Source organism: Oncorhynchus gorbuscha, linkage group LG04 (genome assembly GCF_021184085.1).
Source record: "Oncorhynchus gorbuscha isolate QuinsamMale2020 ecotype Even-year linkage group LG04, OgorEven_v1.0, whole genome shotgun sequence".
In the NCBI taxonomy this organism is placed as follows: Eukaryota; Metazoa; Chordata; class Actinopteri; order Salmoniformes; family Salmonidae; genus Oncorhynchus; species Oncorhynchus gorbuscha.
This window is the reverse complement of record NC_060176.1, coordinates 80,953,524-80,976,844: the sequence shown is the minus strand read 5'-3', so window position 1 is coordinate 80,976,844 and position 23,321 is coordinate 80,953,524. Positions and strand designations below refer to the sequence as shown.

The 23,321-nt window shown below is 47.7% G+C and overlaps 2 protein-coding genes across 5 annotated transcripts in view; one reads left to right on the top strand and one right to left on the bottom strand.

Moving 5' to 3' along the window:
- Positions 1 to 23,321, top strand: part of LOC124034708 (BMP-2-inducible protein kinase-like) — a 478,039-nt gene that overhangs the window by 175,593 nt on the left and 279,125 nt on the right. The gene's annotated exons all lie outside the window — the stretch shown is intronic.
- Positions 7,616 to 23,321, bottom strand: part of LOC124034709 (ras-GEF domain-containing family member 1B-A-like) — a 158,129-nt gene continuing 142,423 nt past the window's right edge. For both annotated transcript variants that reach the window (XM_046348187.1, XM_046348188.1), the window contains 5 exons: positions 20,750 to 20,845; positions 12,931 to 13,026; positions 11,050 to 11,173; positions 10,661 to 10,733; positions 7,616 to 7,925 (listed from right to left, as the gene is read on the bottom strand). In XM_046348187.1, the coding sequence (XP_046204143.1) occupies positions 7,901 to 7,925; positions 10,661 to 10,733; positions 11,050 to 11,173; positions 12,931 to 13,026; positions 20,750 to 20,845 (414 nt within the window). In that variant the 3' untranslated portion in view covers positions 7,616 to 7,900. The remainder of the gene's footprint in view (positions 7,926 to 10,660; positions 10,734 to 11,049; positions 11,174 to 12,930; positions 13,027 to 20,749; positions 20,846 to 23,321) is intronic.

The following is a 23,321-nucleotide window of genomic DNA, read 5'->3' as shown; positions in this document are numbered from 1 at the left end:
CACTAGGCTACCTTCCTCTAACCACTAGGCTACCTTCCTCTAACCACTAGGCTACCTGACTCTAACCACTAGGCTACCTGACTCTAACCACTAGGCTACCTGCCTCTAACCACTAGGCTACCTGCCTCTACCCACTAGGCTACCTGCCTCTAACCACTAGGCTACCTTCCTCTAACCACTAGGCTACCTGCCTCTAACCCCTAGGCTACCTGCCTCTAACCACTAGGTTACCCTGCCTCTAACCACTAGGCTACCTGCCTCTAACCACTAGGCTACCTGCCTCTAACCACTAGGCTACCTTCCTCTAACCACTAGGCTACCTGCCTCTAACCACTAGGATACCTGCCTCTAACCACTAGGCTACCTGCCTCTAATCACTAGGCTACCTGCCTCTAACCACTAGGCTACCTGCCTCTAACCACTAGGCTACCTGCCTCTAACCACTAGGCTACCTGCCTCTAACCACTAGGCTACCTTCCTCTAACCACTAGGCTACCTGCCTCTAACCACTAGGCTACCTGCCTCTAACCACTAGGCTACCTGCCTCTAACCACTAGGCTACCTGCCTCTAACCACTAGGCTACCTGCCTCTACCCACTAGGCTACCTGCCTCTAACCACTAGGCTACCTGCCAAGGAGTTAGAACAACACCTCTAATTGGAAGGAAGTGGTCATAATTAATCGTTCTCTGTGACTCCAGTGACACTGTTGACAACTTTGTGGAATTTCTTGGAGGTCAATTTTAAAAAATTGCCTATTGGATAATGCTAATAAATTAAATCAATGTTAATAAATGAAAATTAGCAAACCAATCTTGGTGCCACCTGGTGACCATTAAGTAAATGGAGTTCTCAGCCGAGGTCCCAAATGCTGTTCAGGAATCTGGAGTATTGCCAGAGAAAAGAGTAGGGGGAAATGTCCCTTTAACATGTATTGACCAATTCAAAAACCTAATTTAGACACAACGATGTTGGAGGAAGTTAAGCAATGTTTTTTACATTCAGAATCACTCCGTCAGGGGAAATGTCGTGTTATTTATATATATATCAGGATTGTTGTTGTATCCATGGAAATAATCAGAATTCATGTAAACATGACAGTTTTGAAAACATAACTTTAAAAAAAAAAGTGGTATTTTGGTAAAACATACCCCAGTTATGAGGGAAGTTGAGTAAATTGAACAACGCATATATTTTTATACTGAATGAAACATTACCACTTCCTTTTTAAAACCTATCTTTATTTACCAAACACAATTTAACACAACAATTGCTTTTTTGTTGTTGTTGTTGTCTGTTAAAGTTTTACCTTTATTTAACTAGGCAAGTCAGTTAAAGAACACATTCTTATCTATGGTGATGGACGACGCCGGGCCAATTGTGTCGCCGCCCTATGGGACTCCCAATCACAGCCGGTTGTGATGCAGCCTGGATTCGAACCAGGGTCTGTAGTGACACCACAAGCACTGAGATGCAGTGCCTTAGACCGCTGAGCCACTTCGGGATCCTATTAATAATTTTTCAGCATCTTTTAAAATAGGCTTAAAACCTGACAAACACTTTGTACTTTTAAAAAGCCATTTTAACATAGACCCGGCCTTGTTACACACCTCAAACACACCGCCTTGTTACACAGACCTCAAACACACCACCTTGTTACACACCTCAAACACACTGCCTTGTTACACACCTCAAACACACCACCTTGTTACACAGACCTCAAACACACCACCTTGTTACACACCTCAAACACACCACCTTGTTACACAGACCTCAAACACACCGCCTTGTTACACACCTCAAACACACCACCTTGTTACACACCTCAAACACACCGCCTTGTTACACACCTCAAACACACCACCTTGTTACACACCACCTTGTTACACACCTCAAACACACCACCTTGTTACACACCTCAAACACACCACCTTGTTACACACCTCAAACACACACCGCCTTGTTACACACCTCAAACACACCGCCTTGTTACACACCTCAAACACACCACCTTGTTACACACCTCAAACACACCACCTTGTTACACACCTCAAACACACCGCCTTGTTACACACCTCAAACACACACCGCCTTGTTACACACCTCAAACACACCACCTTGTTACACACCTCAAACACACCACCTTGTTACACACCTCAAACACACCACCTTGTTACACACCTCAAACACACCACCTTATTACACACCACCTTGTTACACACTTACCATTGGCTCAACTTACCCCATGTGACTATATTAGCCCACACAGCTACAAGGACGCACTTTCATTCTAGGTTTAGGACCTTCTATTGAAGCTTATAGAGACCCTAACAATCTTTAAATTATCTACTTTGGTTTAGATACAAGCATCATGAAACCTCTAACACAAAACATTAATTTGACTTGGTGAAAATCTGTTTTTTTGGACCGAACTTGATTATCTCTTTTTCCACGTGGTTTCTTCCTTTAATAGAATCCATGAAATGATGACCTCTAAGTATTTGGTCAAATTATACATTTTGTGCGTGGTTTCCTAGAAACAAGGGTGGCTCAACGTAACCCTTTAGCTCAATTTACCCCACTCTCCCCTATAAATGCCTCATTAATTTAAGTGTCGTACCCCATCAGAAGCCCAATAAGCTGGTTGTACTCCATTGTTTGTCAACAATGTAATCATAAACAAAAACTGTAAACAATTTAGATACCTTGGATGGTCAGTCCTGGCATCCATAGCGCCATCCTTAATTTCAGATTACATTTCACTTATTCAAAGATATTTTCCTTGATTATTTTCCACAAACCCTACCGGCCCTTCCCTAATTGGAGTAAACTAGTGAACAACAACACTTAGCTTTATACTTCCAGTGTATATATACTGTATACGTTTTATGGACACAATCTATTTTACATTAGTTATCTTGTTGTTTTTAATCCCATCCTTCAGCTACCCTCAACCCCCCCTCCCATCTATATCTGAACACCATCCAGTCCCATCCTTCAGTTACCCTCAACCCCCCCTCCCATCCATCTCTGAACACCATCCAGTCCCATCCTTCAGCTACCCTCAACCCCCCCTCCCATCCATCTCTGAACACCATCCAGTCCCATCCTTCAGCTACCCTCAACCCCCTCCCATCTATCTCTGAACACCATCCAGTCCCATCCTTCAGCTCTGACACCATCCAGTCAACCCCCAACCCCCTCCCATCCATCTCTGAACACCATCCAGTCCCATCCTTCAGCTACCCTCAACCCATCTCTGAACACCATCCCCCATCCATCTCCCATCCATGAACACCATCCAGTCCCATCCTTCAGCTACCCTCAACCCCCTCCCATCTATCTCTGAACACCATCCAGTCCCATCCTTCAGCTACCCTCAACCCCCCTCCCATCTATCTCTGAACACCATCCAGTCCCATCCTTCAGCTACCCTCAACCCCCCCTCCCATCTATCTCTGAACACCATCCAGTCCCATCCTTCAGCTACCCTCAACCCCTCCCATCTGTCTCTGAACACCATCCAGTCCCATCCTTCAGCTACCCTCAACCCCTCCCATCTGTCTCTGAACACCATCCAGTCCCATCCTTCAGCTACCCTCAACCCCCCTCCCATCTATCTCTGAACACCATCCAGTTTTCATTTCTATTTGCCATATATATTTCTATCTGTGATGTTTCACAAAAGTTCTCAACCTTTCTATTCTGATAGTTTCTATAGATTGTAACATTAAAGTGAAAACATTTTTGCTGAAACTGTTATTATATCATTGATCGATTGACTATGACTTTTCAAATCAACCAGCTGTGCTAAATGTTTCAGTTCTTCTGCCATTCCCGGACCTACGACCACTAACAACATCCATATGGACAGTACCAAAACAAATGATCTAATGATTCTGTCTCTTCGCAATCTGCAGAGCTGAGGTGGTTGTATTGACAGCTTCGCTATTGTTTGAACTGCAGATTGCTCTTTAAATAATTGTTCAATAAAAAATATATAGACACTACAATATGTTCAACATGTTCCCACTACAGTATGTTAAACACGTTCCCACTACAGTATGTTCAACACCTTCCCACTACAGTATGTTCAACACGTTCCCACTACAGTATGTTCAACACGTTCCCACTACAGTATGTTCAACACGTTCCCACTACAGTATGTTCAACACGTTCCCACTACAGTATGTTCAACACGTTCCCACTACAGTATGTTCGACACGTTCCCACTACAGTATGTTCAACACGTTCCTACTACAGTATGTTCAGCACGTTCCCACTACAGTATGTTCAACACGTTCCCACTACAGTATGTTCGACACGTTCCCACTACAGTATGTTCAACACGTTCCCACTACAGTATGTTCAACACGTTCCCACTACAGTATGTTCGACACGTTCCCACTACAGTATGTTCAACACGTTCCCACTACAGTATGTTCGACACGTTCCCACTACAGTATGTTCAACACGTTCCCACTACAGTATGTTCAACACGTTCCCACTACAGTATGTTCAACACGTTCCCACTACAGTATGTTCGACACGTTCCCACTACAGTATGTTCAACACGTTCCCACTACAGTATGTTCAACACGTTCCTACTACAGTATGTTCGACACGTTCCCACTACAGCAGAAAAACTGATGATCAACATTGAGACTACCTCGATAAAGAGTTGCAATGCAGTTCAATATTATTGACACCATTAAACAGCTAACAGTTTGCTATGATACTACAACAATCTATTACTACTGAGATGTACTTACCTGTACTGTCGATCTGTAGCTGGTAATACACCGAGCAAAACTATAAACGCAACAATTTCAATGATTTTACAGAGTTACAGTTTATATAAGAAAATCTGTCAATTGAAATAAATTCATTACGCCCTAATCGATGGATTTCACATGATGGGAAATGTCGTCACCTTTATCCTCGTCCTCTTCTTCCCCAGCTGTCTTCCGTCCGTCCGTTTCTCTCTTTGTTTTTAAAACTACCTCATTTCTTCTTCTGTTGTCACAAATGACCATGAAAACCCTCAAAGGAAATCCTAAAAAGTTAGTCCGTTTTTATATATATATATATATAAAGGTTCATTGCTACCCATCTGTAATTACTGTGGATCGGTTATTACCGGTGGGTTGGCGTTGAACCGTTATCTAACATCAGTCCATGTGAGTGTGTTTGAAGTAAGTCGCTCTGGATAAGAGCGTCTGCTAAATGACTTAAATGTAAATGTAAGTGTGGATTGTTTTATAGTTCTGGTATTTCACAAGTCAAACTCTGACTTTTAAAAACAATGAAAAAAACACATGAACAGTGTCCCTCGTCACCTTTTAGGCAATTCTTTTATTAACTTTGTCACTTTCTCTTTTAACACAACTAACTCAGTAATAAAAAGATCCTCTATTCCATCGTAACAGTCCAAATAAACAGAAAAACACAAGGTAGGAATAAAGAACAGAATCATTCACACAGTAAACCACAATGTCATGTAGAATGGAGAAATGCAAAGACAAGGCAAGCTAGACATCAGTCAATGGCCACGTTCCAGACGGACTAAATTACAGATGCCTGCCAGATCTCACAATGCCTGGATAGACATCGGCTATGCAACGACTGCAATGTAGTCGGCCTGGAACACGCCCATCCTTTTTGACTTCATAGTGTTAGCTTGGTACCCTGAAAGTATTTTCATATCAACCTGTATAAAGAAAAAATAGTTAGGCCAATATCTGAACTACTGAAGTATATTATGTACCTAGTACAAAATTAAATAAGCAGAAACACAATAAAATAATGGTAAATATCCATAAAATGAAATAATAACTACACAGAGAATCATAAATAAAACAACATTTGATTAAAATAATTATAACAATATGAAGAAAAAAAATATATAGGAGAAAAAAGGAATGTTTGATCCACAGCATTAAACAGAGGAAAAACCTTTCACATCCTCAAGTCTTAAACAAATCTCCTCTAACACACACACACACACACACACACACACACACACACACACACACACACACACACACACACACACACACACACACACACACACACACACACACACACACACACACACACACACACACACACACACACACACACACACACACACACACACACACAACACTGCTCCTCCACCGCACTTACTTAACTCAACCACCAGGGGGCGACACAACCACATTGTATTTCTGTACTACCAAACTCATGGGGAGGGGAGTGCAGTGTGTAGGTACAACCACTCTCACACAGGATGGCTTATTTTGAGTGATTGAAGTTTACAGTCCAGAACTCCAAGATTATATGGCAGAGCCTTATAACACTGATTATTAAAAGTAGTGCAGTGCATAGGGAATAGGGTGCCATTATCTATCTTCACAAAAATCCCCACACACCCCTCTGCCCGTGGCCGAGGTGTCCCATTGATAAAGGATGAGGAGATAAAGGATGAGGAGATAAAGGATGAGGAGATAAAGGATGAGGAGATAAAGGATGAGGAGATAAAGGATGAGGAGATAAAGGATGAGGAGATAAAGGATGAGGAGATATAGGATGAGGAGATATAGGATGAGGAGATATAGGATGAGGAGATAAAGGATGAGGATATAGGATGAGGAGATAAAGGATGAGGAGATAAAGGATGAGGAGATAAAGGGGATTCTTCCCGTTGTAGAGTATCACAACGCTTTATATAAAACACAAACAAACCCAAAAAAATGACATCATATTATCTCTCCAATGCACTTCGAACATATTTAGCGATAAAGTTGTCAAGGCCTCTGGTCGACCAAACTGGGTTTAAAATAAGGAAACGTATCTGCAATAACCGTAAACAAACAAATGACCACAGAAACAAAAACAATTAGCGTATGAAAAACCTGAAATTACACACACAAACAAACAAAAAACTACAAATAATAATGTTAGCTTCATGTATATCTCTACCAACATAGCTGTAGGTCAGGATTAACACCATTACACACAGTATACTGGTTCCCAGTAAACAAAACGCTGGTTTATTAAAGAAGAAGAGAGAAAGTTCCACCTGTTCGAACTGAGTCAGTTGACCAACCAGCAGACAACTCCTCGCTTCTGTAGAAAGGAAAATACACCTGGAAAATGTGGACAATTTGATTTGCATCAACTGGGTTTCACCCTGAATACATGGTGCATTTCACCCTGAATACATGGTGCATTTCACCCTGAATACATGGTGCATTTCACCCTGAATACATGGTGCATTTCACCCTGAATACATGGTGCGTTTCACCCTGAATACATGGTGCATTTCACCCTGAATACATGGTGCATTTCACCCTGAATACATGGTGCATTTCACCCTGAATACATGGTGCATTTCACCCTGAATACATGGTGCGTTTCACCCTGAATACATGGTGCATTTCACCCTGAATACATGGTGCATTTCACCCTGAATACATGGTGCATTTCACCCTGAATACATGGTGCATTTCACCCTGAATACATGGTGCATTTCAACAACAAAAGAAAAAAGAAAAAAGAAGGTTTTCAGCAGACGACAAAAGAACAACAACAAAAAGCATCCCCTGGTCCCCCCCCCCCCGAGTCCCCCCTCTTCTCAGTCGTGATGGTCGTAAAGTCTTTAATAAAAGGCTACAAAATTCATACAAAAGAGATGAAAAAATAAAAAGCTGTCCTTGGAAACGTAGCGTGAAGGAAGAGCCAATCAACTGGAGGGATTCTTAGCTATAAATCCTTGACTGCGGAACAGAAAAAGATCCTGCTGAATAGTACAGTTCAGATTGTTGTTTCCCTTCAGGGCAGGGACACTGTTATTCGGACATCACCGCAGGGTAAGGCTTGGTTGTCAGATGGGTTTGACATGATTCTGTTCAGAAGTTCTAGACTCTACTCAGCAGAGTGGACCTGGGGGGGCAGGAAGAGAGAGAGAGAGAAAAAAGACAACATTATTAGCAAGACATCCAACAGGTATTTATCTATGTATTGTAGTAGTAATGGCTACCTGACTGGCTGGCTGACTGACTGGCTGACTGACTGACTGACTAACTGACTGGCTGACTGGCTAACTGACTGACTAACTGACTGGCTGGCTGGCTAACTGACTGACTAACTGACTGGCTGGCTGGCTAACTGACTGGCTGGCTAACTGACTGGCTGGCTAACTGACTGGCTGGCTAACTGACTGGCTGGTTAACTGACTGGCTTACTGACTGGCTGGCTAACTGACTGGCTGGCTAACTGACTGGCTGGTTAACTGACTGGCTTACTGACTGGCTGGCTAACTGACTGGCTGGCTAACTGACTGGCTTACTGACTGGCTGGCTAACTGACTGGCTTACTGACTGGCTGGCTAACTGACTGGCTAACTGACTGGCTTACTGACTGGCTGGCTAACTGACTGGCTGACTGGGTCTTAGTCAGCTCCCTGGGCTCTGAAGATGATATACAACCACACTGAACAAAAGACAATGATTCTTCTATGTACTACTGCTACAATAGCAGAAATCAATACAACACTGTCTGTTCCGTGTGTGTCTACTTAGAGAAGGTTAATAACCACAACCCCTTCCCAGTCCTGGAACAGCCATAAAGCACATTGCTGGGCTAGAGGCTCTTAGCCAAACTCCAGGTTTATCAGCAGTGGGGATAGAGGCAAGTGTGTGTGTGTGTGTGTGTGTGTGTGTGTGTGTGTGTGTGTGTGTGTGTGTGTGTGTGTGTGTGTGTGTGTGTGTGTGTGTGTGTGTGTGTGTGTGTGTGTGTGTGTGTGTGTGTGTGTGAGCTAGAGGCACGCTGTGCTGACACGGCCAGTCTGAAGTAATGTAACAGGTTCTGTCGCAGTGGGGAAGGGAGACAAACAACACCAGCCTGGCCAGATGGCCTATCAGAGAAACGTGACAGCACCCGAACAGACAGGTGGATTCGCCCAGCCCATCTCACCTCACTGGAGCCAAGACCAGCCAGGACCAGCCAGGACCAGCCAGGACCAGCCAGGACCAGCCAGGACCAGCCAGGACCAGCCAGGACCAGCCTAATCAGCCAGGACCAGCCTAACCAGCCAGGACCAGCCTAACCAGCCAGGACCAGCCAGGACCAGCCTAATCAGCCAGGACCAGCCTAACCAGCCAGGACCAGCCTAACCAGCCAGGACCAGCCAGGACCAGCCTAATCAGCCAGGACCAGCCAGGACCAGCCTAACCAGCCAGGACCAGCCAGGGCCAGCCTAACCAGCCAGGGCCAGCCTAACCAGCCAGGACCAGCCAAACCAGCCAGGACCAGCCAGGACCAGCCTAACCAGCCAGGACCCAGCCAGGACCAGCCTAACCAGGGCCAGGACCAGCCAGGGCCAGCCTAACCAGCCAGGACCAGTCAGGACCAGCCTAACCAGCCAGGACCAGCCTATTTTATTTTATTATCATGATTTTGTGATAGTGGTGTAAAAATAAATGGTGGGGGTGATAATGAGTAGGTCTACTGAACAATCCATGTGGTTAGCATGTCAATGTTTCTGTCATCGAGCCGTCAGACAGGTCTTCAGCACTGCGCTGGCTGGCTGACTGACTGACTGGCTAACTGACTGGCTAACTGGCTGGCTGGCTAACTGACTGGCTGGCTAACAGAGAGAGAGAGAGAGAGAGAGAGAGAGAGAGAGAGAGAGAGAGAGAGAGAGAGAGAGAGAGAGAGAGAGAGAGAGAGAGAGAGAGAGAGAGAGAGAGAGAGAGAGAGAGAGAGAGAGAGACTGAGAGGGAGAGAGATAGAGAGAGTCAGCCAGCCAGCCAGCCAACTGACTGGCTGGCTGGCTAACTGACTGGCTAACTGACTGGCTGACTAACTGACTGGCTGGCTAACTGACTGGCTGGCTGGCTAACGGACTGGCTGGCTGGCTAACTGACTGGCTGGCTGGCTAACTGACTGGCTGGCTGACTGACTGGCTGGCTGGCTAACTGACTGGCTGGCTGACTGACTGGCTGGCTGGCTAACTGGCTGGCTGGCTAACTGACTGGGTGGCTAACTGACTGGCTGGCTGGCTAACTGACTGGCTGGCTGGCTAACTGACTGGCTGGCTAACTGACTGGCTGGCTAACTGACTGGCTGGCTAACTGACTGACGGGTCTTAGTCAATTCCCTGGGCTCTGAGGATAATATTCAACCACACTGATAAAAGACGAATGAATCTTCCTCCATCATGTCTGAGATACATATTACACTCCCAGCACCGATGGCATGACATTACTTTGTGTGTATGGGGGGGAACACTGTGTGTGACGGTGTGTGTGTGTGTGACGGTGTGTGTGACGTGTGTGTGTGTGTGTGTGTGTGTGTGTGTGTGTGTGTGTGTGTGTGTGTGTGTGTGTGTGTGTGTGTGTGTGTGTGTGTGTGTGTGTGTGTGTGTGTGTTATTGACTAGTGGACGGGTCAGCGTGTGTGTGAAAACACAGTGTGTGTGAGAGAGTTATTGACTAGTGGACGGGTCAGCGTGTGTGTGAAAACACAGTGTGTGTGGGAGAGTTATTGACTAGTGGGCGGATGAGCATGTCCCCCCCCCCCCTTTCGGTCGACGAGGGTGGGTGACAACTGTGACGAATGAAGCTGACCCCCAGGGAACACACATACAAACACCACGGGGCGGGGGGGTACACACACCTCAGAGACTTCCATCTGTCCTTCTCCATGTGGTTCTCAGGGCCTTCACTCTCATAAGAGGCCAGATACAGAGCTGAGAGAGGGAGAGACAGAGAGAGACAGAGACAGAGACAGAGACAGAGACAGAGAGAGACAGAGAGAGAGAGAGAGAGAGACAGAGAGAGAGAGAGAGAGAGAGAGAGAGACAGAGACAGAGAGAGACAGAGAGAGAGAGAGAGACAGAGAGAGGGAGACAGAGAGAGAGAGAGAGAGAGAGAGAGAGAGAGAGAGAGAGAGAGAGAGAGAGAGAAGAGAGAGATGAAGAGTATAAAGACACCATGGCATCAGTACATTGAACCTTGTGTAAAATAAAATAACCTGTATGGTGGTGGGGGGGGGGTTGTACATACTGTCCTCGCTGAAGACCGGTGCGGTAAGCAAGTACTGGAGGATTTTACGGTCCTTCTCAAACGGACACTCCACCTTCTTCCAAACCATGAACTCGCTGACCCGCTTCGCCATCTCCCAGAATTTCTGAAAACAATGTTAAAAAAATAAGAATAAAATGTTAAAATAACATTTGAAACACTGTGGGGAAAAATATATATAATGTTAATATTTGCAGAAAACATTTCAGCAACATGAAAACAATATGAAGATTAATAAAGAAGTTATCAAACCAGACCTTAACCTAACCCTAACCTTACCGCAACCTAACCGCAACCTTACCGCAACCTAACCGCAACCTAACCGCAACCTTACCGCAACCTTACCGCAACCTTACCGCAACCTTACCGCAACCTTACCGCAACCTTACCGCAACCCCTAACCTTACCAACCTAACCCTAACCTTACCACAACCTAACCTAACCTTACCACAACCTAACCTAACCTTACCACAAACCCTAACCCTAACCCTAACCTTACACAACCTAACCCTAACTAACCGTAACCAACAAACTAACCCTAACCGTACCACAAACTAACCCTAACCGTACCACAAACTAACCCTAACCGTACCACAAACTAACCCTAACCTTACCACAACCTAACCCTAACCTTACCACAACCTAACCTTACCACAACCTAACCTTACCACAACCTAACCCTACCACAACCTAACCCTAACCCTAACCTTACAACCTAACCCTTACCACAACCTACCCTTACCACAACCTAACCTTACCACAACCTAACCTTACCACAACCTAACCTTACCACAACCTAACCTTACCACAACCTAACCTTACCCTAACCTTACCACAACCTAACCCTAACCTTACCACAACCTAACCTAACCTACCACAACCCCTAACCTTACCACAACCCCTAACCTTACCACAACCTAACCCTAACCTTACCACAACCTAACCCTAACCTTACCACAACCTAACCCTACCCTTACCACAACCTAACCCTACCCTTACCACAACCTAACCCTAACCTTACCACAACCTAACCCTACCCTAACCTTACCACAACCCTAACCCTAACCTTACCACAACCTAACCCTAACCTTACCACAACCTAACCCTAACCTAACCACAACCTAACCTACCACAACCTAACCCTAACCTTACCACAACCTAACCCTAACCTTACAAACCTAACCCTAACCTTACCACAACCTAACCACAACCTTACCACAACCTTACCACAGCCTAACCTAACCCTACCACAACCTAATCATAATATATATATATTATATAAAACATATATATATATCATATATACATATGTGTTATTTCATAGTTGTGATGTCGTCACTAATATTCTACAATGTAGAAAATAGTACAAAATAAAGAAAAACCCCTTGAATGAGTAGATGTGTCCAAACATTTGACATGCATGGAGGTCTCCAATAACAAAAAGTAGCTTAAAAGGTTCATTCCACATGTTTTCTGATGTAGTGTAGCTGGGGTTTACCAATGGAAAGTCTCACTTCCTCATTCTCTGATGGGGGGAGGCTCGCTGAAATTGTCCTTGTCTATATAGTGCAAATATAATGTCTCCCTTAGCAATGGGACACTATTGGAACTGGTGGAGCTGAGATACATTAAGGCCTTTACCTAAACCTTGTTTTACCAGGTAAGTTGACTGAAATGTAATGACATAGTTACAGGGGAGAGGAAGGGGGATGAACAAACCAATTGGAAGCTGGGAATTATAGGGCCAGATTGGTGAATTTATCCTGAACACCGGGGGTTCACACCCACTACTCTTTCGATAAGTGCCATGGGATCTTTAGTGATCTTGACAGAGAGTCAGGACACCCATTTATAACGTCCCACCTCAAAGTTAACGTGTCCATTCTGCATCCTGTTGGAACATCCCTCGTTCAGGAAGTAGATATCTTTAATCAGTAGGCTGAAGAACGGGATAACGATCTGAGAGAGAGAGAGAAGAGAGAGAGAGAGAGAGAGAGAGAGAGAGAGAGAGAGAGAGAGAGAGAGAGAGAGAGAGAGAGAGAGAGAGAGAGAGAGAGAGAGACAGAGAGAGACAGAGAGAGAGACAGAGAGAGAGACAGAGAGACAGAGAGAGAGAGAGAGAGAGAGAGAGAGAGAGAGAGAGAGAGAGAGAGAGAGAGAGAGAGAGAGAGAGAGAGAGAGAGAGAGAGAGAGAGAGAGAGAGAGGAGAGGTCAGGATTTAATTCAGCTGCCTGGGTAACAGTCAAAGGACATTTCCAGGTAACAGCTGGTTTCTTTTTTAATCACCGCAACAACAACAACACACAAACGAATTCCCCACTTCACCCAAGAAAGAGAAAGTCAGAAAATGCTGAGGTGGTTTTTCAGAACACAAACCGCTTAAATAACTCAGAGCCACAGAGACTTAGGTCACAGAGTGGCTTGGGTTTGGCCAAAAGGGTGGATGTTATTTTCATGAGGCACATGGAAAAAAGACGACTGAAACACACTGGCCTACGATGTGTCCTACTGAACACAGTGAATCACTGAGGGGCACAGAGTACTGACCACAGACCAGTGTACTGACCACAGATCACAGTACTGACCACAGACCAGTGTACTGACCACAGACCAGTGTACTGACCACAGACCAGTGTACTGACCACAGACCAGTGTACTGACCACAGACCAGTCTACTGACCACAGACCAGTCTACTGACCACAGACCAGGCTACTGACCACAGACCAGTGTACTGACCAGTGTACTGACCACAGACCAGTCTACTGACCACAGACCAGTGTACTGTACCAGTGTACTGACCACAGACCAGTGTACTGACCACAGATCAGTGTACTGACCAGTGTACTGACCACAGATCAGTGTACTGACCAGTGTACTGACCACAGACCAGTCTACTGACCACAGACCAGTCTACTGACCACAGACCAGTGTACTGTACCAGTGTACTGACCACAGACCAGTGTACTGACCACAGATCAGTGTACTGACCATTGTACTGACCACAGATCAGTGTACTGACCTCAGAGCAGAGTTCAGAGCACAGAGTATAAACTGCCTGCCTTCTGGAGAGAAGGGCTGAACAGGTGTGGGGGAAGGGAGAGAGAGAGAGCAGGGAAGGGAGGGAGGGAGCGGGGAAGGATGGAGGGAGGAGCAGGGTTCAGGAGGGAGAGGAGGGAGCGGGGAAGGAGGGAGGGAGGGAAGGGCTGGAGGGAGGGAGGGGGAAGGAGGGAGGGAGGGAGCGGGGAAGGAGGGAGGGAGGGAGGGGGAAGGAGCGGGAAGGAGGGAGGGAGGGAGCGGGGAAGGAGGGAGGGAGGGAGGGGGAAGGAGGGAGGGAGGGAGCGGGGAAGGAGGGAGGGAGGGAGGGGGGGGGGGGAGGGAGGGAGCGGGGAAGGAGGGAGGGAGGGAGCGGGGAAGGAGGGAGGGAGGGAGCGGGGAAGGAGGGAGGGAGGGAGGGGGGAAGGAGGGAGGGAGGGAGCGGGGAAGGAGGGAGGGAGGGAGGGAGCGGGGAAGGATGGAGGGAGGGAGCGGGGAAGGATGGAGGGAGGGAGGGGGGAAGGGAGGGAGGGAAGGGTGGAGGGAGGGAGGGAGCGGGGGAAGGATGGAGGGAGGGAGCGGGGAAGGAGGGAGGGAGGGAGCGGGGAAGGATGGAGGGAGGGAGCGGGGAAGGAGGGAGGGAGGGAGCGGGGAAGGATGGAGGGAGGGAGCGGGGAAGGATGGAGGGAGGGAGCGGGGAAGGAGGGAGGGAGGGAGCGGGGAAGGAAGGAGGGAGGGAGGGAGCGGGGAAGGAGGGAGGGAGGGAGCGGGGAAGGATGGAGGGAGGGAGCGGGGAAGGAGGGAGGGAGGGAGCGGGGAAGGATGGGGGGGAAGGAGGGGGGAAGGATGGAAGGAGGGAGGGAGGGAGGGAGGGGGAAGGAAGGAGGGAGGGAGGGAGGGGGGAAGGAGGGAGGGAGGGAGGGAGGGGGAAGGAGGAGGGAGGGAGCGGGGAAGGAGGGAGGGAGGGAGGGAGCGGGGAAGGAGGGAGGGAGGGGAGCGGGGGAAGGGAGGGAGGGAGGGAGGGAGGGAGGGAGGGAGGGAGGGGGAGGGAGGGAGGGAAGGGTGGAGGGAGGGAGGGAGCGGGGAAGGATGGAGGGAGGGAGCGGGGAAGGAGGGAGGGAGGGAGGGGGGAAGGAGGAGGAGGGAGGGGGAAGGAGGAAGGAGGGAGGGAGGGAGCGGGGAAGGAGGGAGGGAGGGAGCGGGGAAGGAGGGAGGGAGGGAGCGGGGAAGGAGGGAGGGAGGGAGCGGGGAAGGAGGGAGGGAGGGAGCGGGGAAGGAGGGAGGGAGGGAGCGGGGAAGGAGGGAGGGAGGGAGGAGCGGGGAAGGATGGAGGAGGAGGGAGCGGGGAAGGATGGAGGGAGGGAGCGGGGAAGGATGGAGGGAGGGAGCGGGGAAGGATGGAAGGAGGGAGCGGGGAAGGAGGGAGGGAGGGAGGGGGAAGGAGGGAGGGAGGGAGCGGGGAAGGAGGGAGGGAGGGAGGGAGGGGGGGGGAAGGAGGGAGGGAGGGAGGGAGGGAGGGGGAAGGGAGGGAGGGAGGGAGGGAGCGGGGAAGGAGGGAGGGAGGGAGCGGGGAAGGAGGGAGGGAGGGAAGGGGAGGGAGGGAGGGAGGGAGGGAAGGGTGGAGGGAGGGAGGGGGAAGGGAGGGAGGAAGGATGGAGGGAGGGAGGGAGCGGGGAAGGATGGAGGGAGGGAGCGGGGAAGGAGGGAGGGAGGGAGCGGGGGGAAGGATGGAGGGAGGGAGCGGGGGAAGGAGGAGGGAGGGAGCGGGGAAGGAGGGAGGGAGGGAGCGGGGAAGGATGGAGGGAGGGAGCGGGGGAAGGAGGGAGGGAGGGAGCGGGGAAGGATGGAGGGAGGGAGCGGGGAAGGATGGAGGGAGGGAGCGGGGAAGGATGGAGGGAGGGAGCGGGGAAGGATGGAGGGAGGGAGCGGGGAAGGAGGGAGGGAGGGAGCGGGGAAGGAGGGAGGGAGGGAGGGGGAAGGAGGGAGGGAGGGAGCGGGGAAGGAGGGAGGGAGGGAGGGGGGAAGGGTGGAGGGAGGGAAGGGTGGAGGGAGGGAGGGAGGGAGGGGGAAGGATGGAGGGAGGGAGCGGGGAAGGGAGGGAGGGAAGGGTGGAGGGAGGGAGGGAGCGGGGGAAGGATGGAGGGAGGGAGCGGGGAGGGAGGGAGCGGGGGAGGGAGGGAGGGAGGAAGGGAGGGAAGGATGGAGGGAGCGGGGAAGTGGGGAAGTGAGGGAAGGATGGAGGGAGCGGGGAAGGGAGGGAAGGATGGAGGGAGTGGGGAAGGAGAGGGAAGGATGGAGGGAGCAGGGGAAGTGAGGGAAGGATGGAGGGAGCGGGGAAGTGAGGGAAGGATGGAGGGAGCGGGGAAGGGAGGGAGGGAAGGATGGAGGGAGGGAGCGGGGAAGGGAGGGAAGGATGGAGGGAACGGGATATCCTATATGGAAGCGATGAGAGATGGTGACAACAGACAGGTTCTCTGAAAGTGATCAACAGTTTGCCCTGAACACACTGGTCCGGCTGTGTAAGAAGACAAGAACATGCTTGTACCAAATGAGGACATGCTTGTAGAATAACAAAAATGGTATTCTATCAAATTGAATACTGTAAACAGCATAGTATGTACACTATTATTTCAGTCTCCCTGCCCTCTCAGTGACACTGTGGCCCAAAACAAACAGAACAGATCAGAAAGAGAGAGAGAGAGAGAGAGAGAGAGAGAGACAGAGACAGAGACAGAGAGACAGAGAGAGAGAGACAGAGCGAGAGAGAGAGAGAGCGAGAGACAGAGAGAGACAGAGAGAGAGAGAGAGAGAGACAGAGACAGAGACAGAGACAGAGAGAGAGACAGAGACAGAGACAGAGACAGAGAGAGAGACAGAGAGAGAGATCTGGGAACATGTTGCATAAATGAAGTTACCACTGGACTGTATGTTCCAGAAATGTCCATACAGTCCACCCCATGTGGGGAAATATACTTTTTTTTGACCCATAAACAAAAACCCTCTCTAGAAGAAGTCATAAGACCAGTGTTCTGCCTGGGAAGTTGGAACATTCCGTCTTATGACCCCTTACAGTCTGTCTGGGCAGCCAATCAGAGCCCTTCACAACAATCAACATCTACACACTACACAGCACCCCCCCCCCCTCACTTCCCTAACAGAAACCCTCAAGCTAACCCATTTTGTTGACTCTACACTAACACTTTCGCTAACCTAATACATGTTGACAGTACATCAATAAACAACTTGTTGATGTTTACCCTTCCTTCCGGAACTTGCTACACACTAGGCTAAACCGCTAGACTGACGCCGGGTTGGAACAGACCGGTTCACAGGCGCTCAGGTCAGTGTGGGATAGAGAGAGAAAGACGCAATCAGAGACCGAGAGAGAGAGAGAGACAAAGAGAGAAATGCAAGTGAGAGAGACAGAATTGTGAGAGAGAGAGAGAGAGAGAGAGAGACAGAATTGAGAGAGAGAGAGAGAGAGAGACAGAGAGAGACAGAGAGAGAGAGAGAGAGAGAGAGACAGAGAGAGAGAGAGACAGAGAGAGAGAGCGAGAGAGAGAGACAGAATTGAGAGAGAGAGAGAGAGAGAGACAGAGAGAAATGCGAGAGAGAGACAGAGACAGAATTGAGAGAGAGAGACAGAGAGAAATGCAAGAGAGAGAGAGAGAGAGACAAGTGAACTGGCAGGAAGCAGCCCCCCCCCCCTTTAACTGAACAGGAGAGAGAGACAGAGACAGAATACCCTGAGCTGACCTATTCATGTCTTGACTTCTCTGAGAGAGAGCTTCGTTATGTAATGATGTCCTAACTGAAACAAAAGTTTAGTGTAAATAAGAGAGAGACTGAGAGAGAGAGACAGAGACCAACACAGAAGCTTTCCAGACATGATCAGAGATGGGTTCGCACAGAGGTTAAAGACAGAGAGAGAACAGAGAGAGAGAGAAAGAGACACGAGAGAAGAGAGAGAGAGAGAGAGAAAGAAGACAGAGAGAAATGCACGAGATGGACAGAGACAGAATGGTGAGAACACGTGATGGTAAAGACAGAGAGAAACACGCGATGGTAAAGAACACGAGAAAGAACACGCGAGAGAGAGAGAGAGGTAAAGCAGCCCCCTTTAACTGAACAGGAGTAAATGAGTTCTCGTTGACGTCCATACCCTCAGCTGACCTATTCATGTCTTGACTTCTCTGCTTCAGAGGCTTCATTATGTAATGATGTCCTAACTGAAACAAAAGTTTAGTGTAAATAAGATGAGAGCACTGAGACAATGAACGACCCATCAGACCAACACAGAAGCTTTCCAGACAGGATCAGAATGGGTTCGCACCACTTGTTTTCTGGTTAAATGAAAGTGAAGAACACGTGATGGTAAAGAACACGTGATGGTAAAGAACACGTGATGGTGAAGAACACGTGATGGTGACGAACACGTGATGGTGACGAACACGTGATGGTGACGAACACGTGATGGTGACGAACACGTGATGGTGACGAACACGCGATGGTAAAGGTGGTAAAGAACACGCGATGGAGGAACACGCATAAAGAACACGATGGTAAAGAACACGTGATGGTAAAGAACACGTGATGGTAAAGAACACGTGATGGTGAAGAACACGTGATGGTAAAGAACACGTGATGGTAAAGAACACGCGATGGTAAAGAACACGCGATGGTAAAGAACACGTGATGGTAAAGAACACGCGATGGTAAAGAACACGCGATGGTAAAGAACACGTGATGGTAAAGAACACGCGATGGTGAAGAACACGCGATGGTGAAGAACACGTGATGGTAAAGAACACGCGATGGTAAAGAACACGCGATGGTAAAGAACACGTGATGGTGAGGAACACGCGATGGTAAAGAACACGTGATGGTAAAGAACACGCGATGGTAAAGAACACGCGATGGTGAGGAACACGTGATGGTAAAGAACACGTGATGGTGAAAGAACACGTGATGGTAAAGAACACGCGATGGTAAAGAACACGCGATGGTAAACACGTGATGGTAAAGAACACGTGATGGTAAAGAACACGTGATGGTAAAGAACACGCGATGGTAAAGAACACGCGATGGTAAAGAACACGTGATGGTGAAGAACACGCGATGGTAAAGAACACGTGATGGTGAGGAACACGTGATGGTGAGGAACACGTGATGGTGAGGAACACGTGATGGTGAGGAACACGTGATGGTAAAGAACACGTGATGGTAAAGAACACGTGATGGTGAAGAACACGTGATGGTGTAGATCACGTGATGGTGAAGAACACATGATATCACCATCACCACAATAAGTTGCTGCTTATCAATCGTGAGAAGACTTGGAACATTTGTTAGTTTTCTTGGCTAACAATGCTGACCAAACCCGGCCACGTTGCAAAATAAATCGGACACATACACCGTCATTCAATCATTTCATCCGGTTGGCGTTCGTCAACGAGCGTCTGAGTAGCTGGGTGCTAAAATAGAACTTGGTTCTATTTGTGACGCTTGGCAAACTGCATGTTCCCGCCTGTCCCATCTACTCATTGGTTTTAAACGAGCCTTTATCCACGTGGCGGATTGAAAGATGAACGAGGTCCACACTCCAGTCCAGTTGGTGGCAGTAATGCACCTAAAAGTTGGTTGTCAAGCGCCATATAAAGTCCACAGAAGAAGAAGATGAAGCAGAACGAGGAGATATTAAATCAAAGAAAACTAACTAAAAAGTAACTAGGTTCTAGGTAACTAGGTAACTAAGTAGAGAACATACAATTGTGTATGACTCCGAGCTAGCTAAAGGTTCATACCATTGTGTATGACTCCGAGCTAGTTAAAGGTTCGTACCATTGTGTATGACTCCGAGCTAGCTAAAGGTTCGTACCATTGTGTATGTCTCCGAGCTAGCTAAAGGTTCGTACCATTGTGTATGACTCCGAGCTAGCTAAAGGTTCGTACCATTGTGTATGTCTCCGAGCTAGCTAAAGGTTCATACCATTGTGTATGTCTCCGAGCTAGCTAAAGGCTTGTACCATTGTGTATGACTCCGAGCTAGCTAAAGGTTCATACCATTGTGTATGACTCCGAGCTAGCTAAATGTTTGTACCATTGTGTATGACTCCGAGCTAGCTAAAGGTTATATAAATGGGCTCTGGGTTTGGGTTACATAGATGGGCTCTGGGTTTGGGTTACATAGATGGGCTCTGGGTTTGGGTTACATAAATGGGCTCTGGGTTAGGGTTACATAAATGGGCTCTGGGTTAGGGTTATATAAATGGGCCCTGGGTTTGGGTTACATAGATGGTTTCTGGGTTACAGGGTTACAGGGTTACAGGGTTACATAGATGGTCTCTGGGAGAACAGAGGATGTTCCCACCATTTGGAGAAATCAGAATCTACTAGATCTCCTAGAATCTACTAGATCTACTAGATCTCCTAGAATCTACTAGATCTCCTAGAATCTACTAGATCTACTAGATCTCCTAGAATCTGCTAGATCTCCTAGAATCTCCTAGATCTACTAGATCTCCTAGAATCTGCTAGATCTACTAGATGTACTAGAATCTACTAGATCTACTAGATCTCCTACTCTAACACGTCGAATGAAATACCGGGTCCTGAATCTCAGATGTGAGTGAAAGTATCGAGGCTCACCTTCTCTCTGGTGCTGTTGGCTGTTCTAGACCTCTGTGTCGCTCCTCTCAACGCCGTTCTGTAATTGTAGAAGTTACCGGAAGGGTCCATTTGGTGCTGAGGGAGGAAGAGACAGGGGGAGATCAGTATCACAGTGTCAGCTGAGCATAAAGTCAGATCTTTGTTCAAAAAGAAAATGTAGTTTAGAAACGTCTTATTCTTCGTCATTAGAGAGTGAGATTGTATGCTTTAGGCATCGTATGCTTTAGGCATCGTATGCTTTAGGCATCGTATGCTTTAGGCATCGTATGCTTTAGGTATCGTATGCTTTAGGCATCGTATGCTTTAGGCATCGTATGCTTTAGGTATCGTATGCTTTAGGCATCGTATGCTTTAGGCATCGTATGCTTTAGGCATCGTATGCTTTAGGCATCGTATGCTTTAGGCATCGTATGCTTTAGGCATCGTATGCTTTAGGCATCGTATGCTTTAGGCATCGTATGCTTTAGGTATCGTATGCTTTAGGCATCGTATGCTTTAGGTATCGTATGCTTTAGTCATCGTATGCTTTAGGTATCGTATGCTTTAGGCATCGTATGCTTTAGGCATCGTATGCTTTAGTCTGAACGGGATAGCAATTGACTGCAATACTGTTCGCTAAAATGCCTAAACATACGGCGCCTTCGGGAAAGTATTCAGACCCCTGGACTTTTCCCACATTTTGTTACGTTTACAGACTTATTCTAAAATAGATTTTTGTTTTTAAAATCCTCAGCTATCTACACATAACGACAAAGCTAAAAAAAAACAGGTTTTAAGACATTTTTATACATTCAAATATAATAAAAATAAATACCTTTTTTTACGTTTTCAGACACGAAATTAAGGTCAGGTGCTTCCCCAACAGATCTGGGGAAGGCTACCAAAACATTTCTGCAGCATTGAAGGTCCCCAAGAATACAGTGGCCTCCATCATTGATAAATGGAAGAAGTTTAGAACCATCAAGACTCTTCCTAGAGCTGGCCGCCCAGCCAAACTGAGCAATCAGGAGAGAAGGACCTTGGTCAGGGAGGTGACCATGAAACCGATGGTCACTCTGACAGAGCTCTAGAGTTCCTCTGTGGAGATGGGAGAAACTTCCAGAAGGACAACCATCTCCCCAGCACTCCACCAATCAGGCCTTAATGGTAGAGAGGCCAGATGGAAGTCACTACTCAGTAAAGGCACATGACAGCCCACTTGGAGTTTGTCAAAAGGCACCTAAAGACTCTCAGACCATGAGAAACAAGATTCTCTGGTCTGATGAATCCAAGACTGAACTATTTGTCCTGAATGCCAAGCATCACGTCTGGAAACCTGGCACCATCCCTACGGTGAAGCATGGTGGTGGTAGCGTCATGCTGTGGGGATGTTTTTCAGCGACAGGGACTGGGAGACTAGTCAGGATCAAGTGAAAGATGAACTGAGCAAAGTACAAGTGAATGACTTTGAGTGGCCCAGCAAGAGCCCAGACTTGAACCCGATTTAACATCTCTGGAGAGACCTGAAAATAGCTGTGCAGCAACGCTCCCCATCCAACCTGACAGAGCTTGAGAGGATCTGCAGAGAAGAATGGGAGAACCTCTCCAAATACAGATGTGCCAAGCTTGTAGCTTCCTACCCAAGAAGACTTGAGGCTGTGATCACTACCAAAGGTGCTTTAACAAAGTACTGAGTAAAGGGTCTGAATACTTATGTAAATGTTATATTTCAACAACAAAAAATATAAACATTTGCACAAAAAAAATTTAAACAGTTTTTGCTTTGTCATTATGGGCGTATTGTGTGTAGAATGAAGAGAGGGGGAGGGGCAATTTACATCCATTTTAGAATAAGGCTGTAACTTAACAAAATGTGGAAAAAGTCAAGGTGTCTGAATACTTTCCAAAGGCACCGTATGGTACAATATGGTTGTTAGTAAGTCATCGGCCAGGCTTGGAGTTCCCTTCCCCCAAAAAGGTTGAATGCTCTCAATGACTATCAATCACTCACAGTCCCACGTAAACCGTCCCTGTCAAATCAACTGGACGCACATAAACTGCAAGACAGACGGAGACATCAAACCAGGCCCACCAACACTCTGACCTCTGAAAACAACGGAGGGATGACAATAACCGAACGCCACAGCTATCAACACTCTGACAAAGACAGAGAGAGAGAGACAGGGGAAGAGAGAGAGAGAGAGAGAGAGAGAGAGAGAGAGAGAGAGAGAGAGAGAGAGAGAGAGAGAGAGAAGAGAGAGAGAGAGAGAGAGAGAGAGAGAGAGAGAGAGAGAGAGAGAGAGAGAGAGAGAGAGAGAGAGAGAGAGAGAGAGAGAGAGAGAGAGAGAGAGAGAGAGAGGGAAGAGAGAGAGAGACACAGAGAGAAGGAAGAGAGAGAGAGAGAGAGACAGAGAGGAAGAGAGAGAGAGAGAAGAGGAGAGAGAGAGACACAGAGGAAGAGAGAGAGAGACACAGAGGAAGAGAGAGAGAGAGACAGAGGAAGAGAGAGAGAGAGAGACAGAGAGAGAGAGAGAGAGAGAGAGAGAGAGAGAGAGAGAGAGAGAGAGAGAGA